Raw genomic sequence first — 12201 nt, 5'->3', positions numbered from 1 at the left:
ATTTCAAACAATGTGCCAGTTGCTTAGTTTGCTAAATACTTACTGAGCATCTATTATGTGTCAAGCTTCCAGCCCTAAGGATGTGGCAATGAATGAATGAGACAGGAAACAAAACAAAACAAATCTCCCCCCCACTGCTTTTGTTGCAGGGTAACCTCTAAGGGTGAAATTATTAATACAACCACCACTTGCCAGATAAGCAAACTGAGGCTTAAGCAAGTATGGAAACTAAGTCATAAAAGTCACGTGGCAGAGTAGGACTCATGGCAACCAGATTTATCATAAAATAAAGCCTGTGTTCTTCCTAACACAGTCTACTGAAAATCACTAAATGATTTTAGTAGATTTACCACTGGCTGCACTGCACTGTGATTGCATGATATTTTGCTTATCACTAACTTAAAATAAATATTGATGTTCTGAGCAGTATCATTTTACTGCTGATGACATCAAGGCCCAGAAGAGGGAGGTGCAGTTTGAACTCCTGTCGGTGTGACCCCAAAGCCCGTTTCCTCCCTGCTCTGTGCTTCCTGGGGGTCTGGGCTGATTCTGATGACAACCTCTTTGTCCTCCCTCATCTGGTTTTATGTCACCTTTGCTAACATTGAACAGGTCACTTCGAGTGATCACTTCTAGTACAAAAGCAGATATAAGATGTAGGAATTCCTTCCAGTGTTTCTGTCTATAATAGTTTCAAATGTTGTGCTTCCGCAAAAGTTTCGGTTTCCTATTATATGATAGAATCTCCATAGACAGGCCGGGCCCGCACCACATGGACATGTTAGTACAGTAGGCCTCCTTCCTTATGTTGACCAGTTCGTTATGGCCCCGTGGGGGTCAACCTATAGAGAATCTACTGTATGTTTTCCTTGTCCCTGTCATGCATCACATCCATAAAATGCTGAAATGCTAGAAATGGGACCCTCTATGCATTCCACAAGAACACTGTGCCTAGTGCTTGCTGCAACTGTGTTGACAGAAATCTTAACAGGTGTCCACCCTGCAGCCTGAAAGCTGCATGCTCACATCGTGAGGAATTATTCTGCTTATCTGTTTTGCTGGATATCACAAACAGTATGCACTAACCTTTTCGTTGATAATCAGCTTCTTTAGTGTTTGTGTATTTAATGCGCGGCCCAAGACAATTCTTCTGCTTCCAATATGCAGCAGAAAGGAAAAAAGGTTGGCCAGCCCTGCTGTGCTCAGTGATGAAATGACGACTGGGGTTCTTTCCTGCATATTATGGAAGACTCTTCCTTGGAGTGGCCTCATGTCTCCCCTGTTACCTCTGCATTAGCTGTGCTATTAAAACAACTATATACACTGACTCACTGGTGTTTTGCTATGGAGAATCATATTACATCCTAATTAAAGATGTGATTCACAAGCAAATTATCTCATTTAATCTTTGCAACAGCCCAATAATTAGGCTGGAGATGGACTGTTGTCTCCTTAATACAAGGCAACTAAAAATAAAATGGTTATTTATTTATTACAATATGTGCAAAGAATTGACAAAACAGCTCCTAAAAACACTCATGGTTTTGTACTTCTTTTTCCTTTTTCTTGGAGACAGAGTCTCACTTTGTCACCCTTGGTGCAGTGCCGTGACATCACAGCTCACAGCCACCTCCAACTCTTGGGCTTAAGCGATTCACTTATCTCAGCCTCCTAAGTAGCTGGGACTACAAATGCCTGCCACAATGCCCGGCTATTTTTTTTTTAATTTTTTTAATTATTGTTAAATCATAGCTGTGTACCTTAGTGCAATCAAGGGGTACAATGTGCTGGTTTCGTATACAGTCTGAAATATTCTCATCAAACTAGCCTTCATGGCATTTTCTTAGTTATTGTATGTAGACATTTGTATTCTGCCTTTAGTAAGTTTTGCCTGTACCCATTCTAAGATGCACCGTAGGTGTGGCCCCACCCATTACCCTCCCTCCACCCCGGCTATTTTTTGGCTGCAGTTGTCACTGTTGTTTGGCAGGCCCAGGCTGTATTTGAACCTGTCAGCTTTGGTGTACGTGACTGGTGCCCTAGCTGCTGAGCTACAGGCATCGAGCCACTTTTGTACTTCTAATCTCATGCCCCAACCCCAGTACACCTAGAATGTAACTTACTTCTTTATTTAAAGGCCTCTCCACTTTAAGAGTCACTGACTTCATTCCATAAGTTCTAATCAGTGTATTGCTGTATAACAAATAATCAAAAGGTCTGTAAATCTGGGTATCTATCTATACATTTGAATATATACCCACACTAGTTACAGACATAAATCCCCAGCTCTGTCTACTGAGATGACACAGGAGCAGCAGCATCTGGACAGCACTGAGCATGCCCAGGGCCCAGACCTGGATCTCTACATGTCATTAGGAGCAAATAGGAACCAGGACTTTGGGAAACATTGCTGACCAGGGCTGGAAAGAGAGAGTATAAAATAAACCTGGAATATATTTTTGTGCCAAAAGGCAGGAAATTGCAGCTTGAATGGACATCTAATAGTCAAATCTGGAATATTTTGAACATCAAAATAAGTATGACCCTAACAGATTATAACCACCCAAATAAAGATAGGAATCTCCTAAATCCATACTGACATAAATAAATAAGAGAATAAATAGAGAGGAGGAATGCCAGAATTTCCTTTAGAACAGTGCAAACTAGTTAATGGGAAAGAAATGACTCAATTTATAAAATCGTGATTTGGCAGCATTCAGTAATAAACAAATAGCTCTGGAAACTAGTAGATGGAAGTTTAAGGAGGAATGGCTTCTCAGCTTAGTCTCAAGGTATTTATTAGTCACCAAGAGAAGGAGGAATTATACATGGCAGAATTGCCAGATACCACGTTAATCAAGTAATCACCCATAAGGAACAAATCAAATCATGAACCACCAGGTCAGATACAATAAGGTCACAACACTCATTGATATCAACACTTCACTGATATGCCCACAGAAAAAATGCAGAGCCTCACCACCTGAACCCAGTCACCAGGGAAAAGCAGAGACATTTACAAAACAACTGTTCTGTGATCTTTAAAAAGTCCAGAGCCATGAAAGGTGTGTAAAGATTGAGAAATTATTCCAGACCAAAGGAGACTACAGAGACATGGGAGCTGCAAGCATTAGGTGACACTGCCCTGGACTCTTTTCTAATAAGGGGTGGTACAAGGAGACCTGGATAAACCTGAAAGGGGTCTGAGGATAAGAAGATGTGATGCATCAATATTAATTTCCTGGCCTGGGTGGTTATATTGTGATTATGTTGGACAATGTCCTCATTTTTAGAAAATGCAACTGAAGGTTTGGGTAATGTGGGCAATTTATTCTCAAATAACTCAGGAGAAAGTAGTTCTATGCTATATTTTTTAAAGTTTTGGTATATTTGAAATTCAGAATAAAAGGCATATAGGGAAAGTGCCAGCATGTAGGCACCAAGTGTAGTACCAACTGTATTGTAGAAAGCCATGTTATTGGCACTGCCACCCCAAAACTTTTATGCCCATGTCGTCTTTAACTTTCTGTTTATATTTCTTTTTAGACACAGGGCCTTGCTCTGCCACTCAGGCAGTAGTATGATCATAGCTTTTTGTAGCCTCGAACTCTTGGGCTCAAGAGTTCCTCCTACATGAGCCTCCCAGGCAGCTGGGACTAGCGGCGGGCACCACCATGCATGGCTAATCTTTTTTACTTTGTGTAGTGATGGGGTCTTGCTATATGCTTCAGGCTGGTCTTGAACTCCTAGCCTCAATCAATCCTCCCACCTCAGTCTCCTAAAGGGTAGGGATTCCAGGTGTGAGCCCCTGCGCCTCGCCAAAGGTCATCTTTTAAATTGTATTTTTCTTTTTTTTTTTAAATTAACCACATTAAGTTAACAAACTGTTATACATCCAGAAGGTTTACTATTACCCAGGTGGCATTTTACAGTATTTTGTTTTGCTGTATAAATTATTAAATTATTTGACACATTTGGATTTGGTGTGAAGCCCGAATGAAGTTCTCATCTTAAACACATACATTTTCACTAATGCCTAGAGAGGTTACTTAATTTGCCCTAAGGCATGACTAGAAAGTGGGCCGACTGAGTTATACCTCTGTCCTTCTGACTCCAGATCACACACACGTAACAGTTGTGGACGTGACCAGGGCAGTGCCAACTGTGAGCTGTGGAGAGCAGGACACAGCCTCGGGCCCCACTTTGGAAGCAATGGCTTGTTGGGGACAGGACGAGTGTGTGTGAGGACCAGGCAAGGAGGGAGGCCAAGTGGCTCCGTGTAGAGGGCCGGGCCGCGCCCCTGGGGTCTCGGCACCTGAGGAGGAGACCGTGGCTCGGGGAAAGATGCCGGGCACTCTGAATCCCTGCTGGGACGGTTACTTGTTATATTCTGCACAGTCTCCTTTTAAGGACTGGAAAACACTAACACGGGTTTTGTTATTGTTCTGTTGCCTGCTTTTCTCCCTGTTGTTTGTTGAATGAGTCTTTAAAGCCCTTAAGGCTAAACCCCCACTTTCTAGGTCAGCCCCAGCCTTTCAGTTCTGTGGTCCCCACCTACAGTGTCACCCCAGAACCTCACCTGCCTGAGCCCTGCAAGCATCTGACTGACTCTGAGCTTGGATGAAGCCAAGTGGTTGCTCTGCTCAGGTCTTACAGGCTGTGGGTGAGGCTCCCAGTCCCTGTTGGGCACCAAGGCCACCCCGGAGGATAACTCATCCTTTGATTTTGTCTTTCTTCAGGAAAGCGGGCTTGCCTTGGAGAACAGTTGGCCAGGACTGAGCTGTTTATTTTCCTCACCTCCCTTATGCAAAAATTTACATTCAGGCCCCCAGACAATGAGAAGCTGAGCCTCGAGTTCAGAATGGGCGTCACCATCTCCCCAGTGAAACACCACCTCTGCGCTGTTCCTCGGGGTGACATTGTCAGGAAAGAAAAGGAGAAAGGACAGTCAGAGGAAATGTATTCTGAAGCCACTGGTGACTGTGCGGACATGAGAGGACAGAGTGAAAGTGACCTTGAGAAATAATAAGAGAAATTGGACTCAGAGGAAATTACGTCCAAATCTCAGCTCTGCTGTGTCCTCCAAATTATTTTCGTGAATGTAATGTATATCTAAACAATGTACCCTTTCATTAAGGAGAAGAGGATATTGATTCCTTCCCTGAAGGAAATTATCCCAAGAATCAAAGGAAATAGTGGATTATAAGCAATTTGTAGACCTAAAACTTACAGCTATAATGTACCTTCTTCTTGCTTCCTGTGTCAGTTGTGTATTTACTTCTGGTCTGTTGAGAGAGCTCATGGCAAAGTGGTACAAAATAATTCATAAGATTGCAAGTGGGCCCTGGGAGCAGTCAGGGAGAAGGGCTGTAAGGACTGTCTCATTTGGCAGGAATGTGCTTGCTCTATTCTGTTCTAACCGGTTCCTGGGCCCGGTTCTCTGAGAAGTTAGTGAGGCAGGTATTATTCCCTACTTGCAGGAAGGGAAAGCAAGTGTTGTTGAAGCAGTTTCTAGAGTTTACATAAGCAAACACTACCTTGGCCTTGGACCCAGGACCAAGTAGAATGTAACCCCAATTAACCAACCTTGGGAAGCAGGTTTGGGGGATGAATGTGGAAGTATTTTCCATGTTTAAGGGTACCTCTTTGTCTTAAAAAATCTTTCATCAGGTAGACTGTTTCTTATTGGTTTTAACTATGTGATAGGTGGGATTTTTTTCTTGCAACTAGTATAAGCATTTGGTGGGCCCCAGTAGAGAGTTTCATAGAAGGGAATCAAAAATGCCAGATACCTGCTTGACCCTTCTGGGTGTGGCCGATGAGGGAAGACAATATTCATAAAAGAGATGGCCAAGTAACACTGATAGACCATGGAGTAATGACCACATTGCCAAGGCAGAAAACAAACAAAGACTGGGTAATTTACACAAAAAGTTTATTTGCTTATGGTTCTGGAGGCTGGGAAGTCCAAGGGCATGGTGGCAGCTTTTGGCAGGGCATTTTTACTGTGTCATGTCATGGGAGAAAAGCAGAAGGGTAAGCAAGCATGTGCAAAATAGAGAAAGCATGAGGTGCCTGGCTTATTTTATAGCAGCCCACTCTCTCAGGAACCAATCTCCTATCACAGTAAGTACATTAATCCTCAGGGCTCCACCCTCATGAACTGAACACCTTTCTTTAGTCCCCACCTCCTAGCACTGTGGCTAGGGCACCAAGAATCAAAATAACCTTTGTGGGGGACACACTCAAACCATAACAAGGCTATTAGACTAAAGTCATTTATGAAGCCTAAAACACAGCCCACCAGGAAGCCATGGTGCTTATCTTCCCTGCATCTTGAGATTGAGAGGAAACCCAATGCAGTTGACAGCTGAGAATGGAAAACAGAGAAAAGCATGGGGGAGGGTGTTTGACTGGAGCTAGCCTGAGCTGCCAGGAAGAGCTAAGGAAAAACGTGTCTGGAAGAATGGTTGGATTTTTAATGCGCGGGAAAAGGCTTTGGTCCTTCTTGCCTGGTAAAGGAGAGAATGGAAGTGAAAGCCCAATGTACATGCACTTTGTTGTCACTCATTGGAAAGTTGCATTTCTAGAAAACAGGCCAAGTCATAGTCTCAAAATAAAACCCATCTAATGATGCCTTGACCTTGAATTTCCAAAAAATCCAGGACATTGTCTTCAATTTAATTTCCACAATCCAGTCACACAAGGAGAAGACTCAGAGAAATAATGGTCAAATTCGTTCTGGGTCTCAGTTCCTTCATCTGTGAAATGAAAGGATTTGTTGACGCCATCTCTAGATTCCATTCCTGCTCTGCTCTGCGTTTTCCATGCTCCTAGATGGGCAGATACACACCTGTTAAAACCCCTGTGGACTCATCCTGACCTCAGGAATGCAGTGGACCCAGGGCCAAGTAGGGCGTGAGCACCATTAACCAGAAACCTTGGGGAATAGAAGGCTGTAATTTAATTTATTGACCATGGAAAAGGTCTCTTTTTTTTTATTTTTCTCAAAGCTTGTTGGAGAGGCTGTAAAATATGAGCCCTTTTCCTGTCCAAGCATGACGTGAAGATTCTGTTACACACACTGCTATTGCTCTCTTATTCCTCTATCTATTTTAAAGGCTCTAGAGCCTCTTACCCCCTTCTTTTGTGCCAGTGCCCAACATACACGGTTCAATCGCCATAGCATCATCTGGGGCTTTGTGGACCAGGTGTGAATTTTACCCAATGGCCATCTAGGTTGTGACTCTCCTTTTAACAACTCTCCTACAAAGATGCAGACACATCTGTCAGGGCAGTGTGCTCAGGTTGGGCCCAGCTTGGCTGTAGGAACAAGGGAGAAGCCCGGGAGAGGGACCCTCAAAGTGTGCAATGAATTCACAGAAAGGACACAGGGACTGGGTAGGTGATTAAGTGGTAAGGACAGCATCCTGGGTGAGGAAGCAGCTTGGTTAGAGCTGGAAACCCCAGACACCCCCGGTGTCAGGCTGTTCTCCCTTTGAGCTCCCTTGAGCCTGCTGTGCCAGGGGAGGTATAGGCGAGTGCTGAGGGTCTTCTGGATTTGTCACCGCCTGACACCTTACTGTGACTTTGTGAGCAAGACGTTTAACCTGCAATGTCTCCATTTTCCCCTTCTGAAATGAAGGTACAAGAGCTGAAATCTCACTATATGCTGGTCAGGAGAAAAGTGGAAAACGCAAAACTGTCTGTGTAACAGATTGACAGCAACAAGATTCAAGGGGGTGGGTGCAAGGCAAAAGGGGCTCCATTCCCCCAACCCCAACCCAACACAGTCTATGAACTACTTTTCTGCCTCTGAGTGAAATTTCAGGCAGGCTCCATGACTCTTCAGGTTACTCTTACATAACAAATGTTCCTGTCCTCACCTTTGTGCCTATGGAGAGTCCTTTTGTTTGTTACAGTTTGCAGCCCAGTGAGTATATAATTTATAGAACTCCATAGGATAGCTGATTGATCTTCCGCACCACCACCCAGGTTCCAGGCGAAGTGGGCAGGGGTGTGACCACCTCTTCCTTCTGCACCATGTGCTCCCCCTTCAAGACCACCCTCTCCACCCAACCCACCAGCTCTGTCCCTGTGCAGCACCTTTAGCAAAAGATCCCTCTCACACTCCTGAGCATCTGCCAGTCTGCTCCTTTTTTGGCCATTTGTCCCTCCAGGCAGTTACTCTTATTGGGATTCAAGATTGCCCCAAGCTGGCTACGTGAGGGGGTCCACATCAGCCACATACTGTGGTCACACAGTGTGGGCTATGCAGTGTCTTCCCAAGACAGTCCTCCCTCCATGGCCACCAGTGTTGGCCTCACCAAGTCTTCATTGTAGGATGTTTTGAGGTTCAGTATGTCACTGACCCTTGTTACCCCTGAGAGTCTACAAAGCACAGGTTAATCCCTTTGGGCACACAGTCTCTGATAACAAGTCAGCTGTTAATCTTATTTGAGTTCCTTGTTATTGAATAAACTATTTTCCTCATCCAGCTTGGAAGAGTCTCTCTTTGTCTTTGACTTTCTGGTCTTGACTAGGATAGATTTAGTGTGAAGCTCAGTGAGCTTCCTGGAAATGTACATTAACGTTTTTCATGAAATTTGGTAATTTTGCAGTCACTATTTCTCCAAATATTATTCTGCTCTTTTTTCTATGTCATCTTCCATGGTACTCTGATTACAAACACATTGATGTGTTTCATGGTATCCACATCTTTCTAACTTTCTGTTCATTATTCTTTCTTTTTTCTCTCTGTCTTTTAAATCACATAATCCCTAAAAAGCTATCTTTAAGCTTATTGATTCTTATCTCTTCTACTTTATGTCTACTGTTGATCCCCTCTGCTAATTTTTAAAATTTCACTTTTCAACTCCAAAATTCCATATGTTATTTTTTTATCATTTCTCTTGATTCATTTTCTCTGCTCATGAGACGTTGTCATTTTACTTTCCTTTACTTTCATCACGGTGGTTTTCTTTAGTTCTTTGGACATAGTTATACTTAAGTTACTTTCTACTCTGTGTTTGATATCTAGGCTCGGTCTCAGGAAGTTTTAGTTGCTACCTCATGTATTCTGTTTGGGTCTCACTTCCCTTTTTCTTTGCATGTTTTTCAGATACATATGGATTGAGGTGAGAGTTCACCTCTGAGCTGTTCACCAGAGCTGGTTTGGTTTGTTCACCCAGGAGAAGTACAACATTCAGCTGAGTCAAAGGGAGAGCAGGACACTGGAGGAATGAAAAGGAGACAGCTGGGTCTCCAATACAGCAGAGATGAAGCAAAGTTTGTATTTAAAGTGAAGAAAAAGAGTCTATTGTATTTAAAGGGAAAAAGAGATAAGCATAGGCTTTTCCAAGAGAGTCCTAAAGGGTCTCCCTCATGAGGCAACTGCACATACAGACAATACGCCCATGTAAGTATTCTAATTCCTCCTACATTCACCTCTAAGATTGATTCCCCTTGAGCCTTCAGGCATGGTATCCTGGTTTCATAGTTGTGGATGACCTCAGTTGTCACATAATTCCAATTTTCTTTACTCTGTATCAATTATTATTAATTCTTATTTTAGTAGTGATAATATGGCATCTGTTACTCTCATGAGGTTTATGGTAACCATGGTGTGCAATGTTCTGCGACAGGAATCCTTATCTTTGTTTTATGGGAGGATCATTCACAGGGTAGAGGTCTCGGGTCACAGGCTGGCAGTTACCTTTTGCAGAAATAGCATATATTTGGTTAACAAGGTCATATCCACCAAAGTTTCTTATTTTGCTTCAGGGCCTTTTTTAACTTTCTTGCCCAGAAGGTCATAATTCTCTACCACCTCCCTGTAGGCCGTTTACTGCCTTCCATCCCTAAACGTCTAATATAGCAATTCTGGTTAATCATCTATGGCCTCCTCTGCTTGTACTTTCATTTGTTTACTGACGGGGCTGACTGACACTAAATCTCCTCCAGGGGCAAGTCTCTGATGTCAGGACTCTGAGTACCCAAACTTGAATCTCCACCCAGTCTCAATAGGAGGACACAGTTTTAGCAGGGCTCTCTCGGACTCTGTGCATTTCCGTTCTCCATTAAACTGCCCTTGCAGAAATTAAACTCAGTTGTTAATCTTCACTACCTTCCAGTTCATCACTCTGTTGTTTTCATCCATGCCCTGGGGATAGGTTTTTCATAGCCTGAGCCAATTAATTGTGGGCTTCTTCTCAGGAATAAGGTTTGAAGCCAGTCTTTGAGATTTGTTCTGGACTCAGGAAGGCTCTTCTTAGCTGTCCTTTCCCTGGTAGCCCCCTAATAAGCCTCTAGCTGCCCTGTGGTAGCTCACTGCTCCCTGGAGCTGCAGGTCTCCTATTAGTGGCTTCCCACCAATATCTCTATGCTTTGGGCATCAGTCTCTAGCCTCTGTGACCACCTCTTTCAGTGCAGGATCTGTCCCACGTGCAAGCTGGGGTGAGAGCAGTTGTGGCCCAGTTATTCTCAGCCTGCTGTGCTGGGCTAATGTTTTGGCCCTACAAGTAGGGACTGGATGGAGAAGGATATCCCTGGACCTCTCTGTCGGTCTCTCCTGGAATGGAATTTCTGCAGCATAGAGTCTGGAGGAGGGTCTGAGCAGTGCCTACAGCCTGTCCTACTCAAGGAGCTACTGTAGCATCCACCTGGGAGCATGGAAAGTGTTCTTGGCCACAGCTGTCTAGAGCGGGGCTTCTGTCACACTGAGCTGAGGACAAGGAGAGGGGATACATTATCTCCCCAGTGCCACAGCCCTTCAACACGTGGTAATGAGGCACTTATCATGGACTCTGCTCAGGGCTGGGGCTTTCCTGTAAAGCTGTTTAATCCCCACATCGCTTTCAAATCCAGGACCTACTTTCCCTGCATTTCAGTCCTGTGGGTTCAGTTATTCACCAGGTCCCTAATACTAAACCTGGAAGATGAGACCAACAAGAGCATCTCTTGCATAATTTTGTAAACAATTTCTGTAAAGAAGCAAGCGTGCTGCCTGGCATGTAGTAGAGACCCAACAAATGTTAGGTGCTGCTGTCCCACGCACAGTTCCAATCACTGGGAGAAAGAGCGATTGAAAAACAGGAACACTAATGTCTGTCGCGCTGTCAGAAATGCATTGAAACCGTAAAATGCAAGAGCCCCAACGGTGTCTGAGAAAGATGAGCTTTCTAAAAAGAAACGAAATCGCGATTGGCCTGGGCTTTTCCCAAGATCTTCCGTGTTCTCCCAGAACCCAGCGCCTGGCATCTTCAAGGTCGCAGCAGAGGGCGGGGTGCTTGAGGCTGGGCGCTGGGACGAGGGGCGGGATTGGGAGGAGGGGCGCTGAGACAAGGGGCGGGGTTGAGAGGCGGGCGCTGAGACGAGGGGCGGGGTTGGGAGGGGAGGCGGGGCTCTGAGACGAGGGGCGGGGCTAAGAGGCGGGGCGCTGAGAGGAGGGGCGGGGTTAGGAGGCACTGAGCTCAGGGAAGAGGATGACTGGAGGGGCGGGGTTGAGACGCAGGCGCTGAGACCAGGGGCAGGGTTGGAAAGCTGGGTGTTGCTAGAAGTGGGGTTAGGAGGCGGGGCGCTGAGAAAAGGGGCGTAATGGGAAGGCCAGGCACAGAGAGAGGGGGAGCAGGTCGAGGATGTGAGGATGTGGTGGGAGGCAGGGCGCGGGTAGGCTGGACCGGGGCGGGGCGCGGGGCGCTGGTGGGAGTGGGGTGTTGAGGCGCGGCTGGGCAATTGCTGGGCGGAGCTGAGGTCAGAAGTTTCAGCCGTGGAGAGCGAACTGCCGGGACAGCAGCCTTCGGGACACAAGAGAGCTCGCGTTCATCCCTGGCCTGCTCCTGGCGATGGGCTTCCTGGAGGCCGCCCTCTGGGCAGTGCTCCATCCCCAGACTCTCCTGCTGGGGGCTGTCACCCTTCTGTTCTTTGTTGATTTCCTCAAAAGCCGGCGACCAAAGAACTACCCGCCGGGTCCTTGGCGCCTGCCCTTCCTTGGCAACTTCTTCCTCCTGGGCTTTGAGCAGTCGCACCTGACGCTTCAGCGGGTAGGAGAGGGCGAAGGTGCCTCGTCACACACATCCTGACCCTAACGCTGATCTGCAGGACAAGGGTCACTCCGTAGACAGCCCTGTGGCGAGGGGTGGGGTGGAGGGGCGGGCAGGCTTTGTGGCTCCTGCTCGTAACCAGGCAAACCTCCCTTGGAGC

The 12201-nt window shown here is 45.7% G+C and overlaps 1 protein-coding gene and 1 pseudogene across 2 annotated transcripts in view; both read left to right on the top strand.

Moving 5' to 3' along the window:
- LOC128574740 (cytochrome P450 2J2-like) overlaps window positions 1-5060 on the top strand; it is a 41737-nt pseudogene extending 36677 nt beyond the window's left edge.
- LOC128574827 (cytochrome P450 2J2) overlaps window positions 1-12201 on the top strand; it is a 90556-nt gene that overhangs the window by 36125 nt on the left and 42230 nt on the right. The window contains exon 1 of one of the 2 annotated variants that reach the window (XM_053575758.1): window positions 11667-12041. The exons of the other annotated variant lie outside the window; for it this stretch is intronic. Coding sequence (XP_053431733.1) covers window positions 11844-12041 — 198 coding nt within the window. The 5' untranslated portion in view covers window positions 11667-11843. Of the gene's footprint in view, window positions 1-11666; window positions 12042-12201 lie in introns of those variants that run through there. 2 annotated transcript variants of the gene reach the window in all.

The sequence above is a fragment of the Nycticebus coucang genome, chromosome 22, assembly GCF_027406575.1.
Source record: "Nycticebus coucang isolate mNycCou1 chromosome 22, mNycCou1.pri, whole genome shotgun sequence".
NCBI classification, from domain to species: Eukaryota; Metazoa; Chordata; class Mammalia; order Primates; family Lorisidae; genus Nycticebus; species Nycticebus coucang.
The sequence above is the reverse complement of the archived record's forward strand: the minus strand, read 5'-3'. Positions and strand labels throughout refer to the sequence as shown.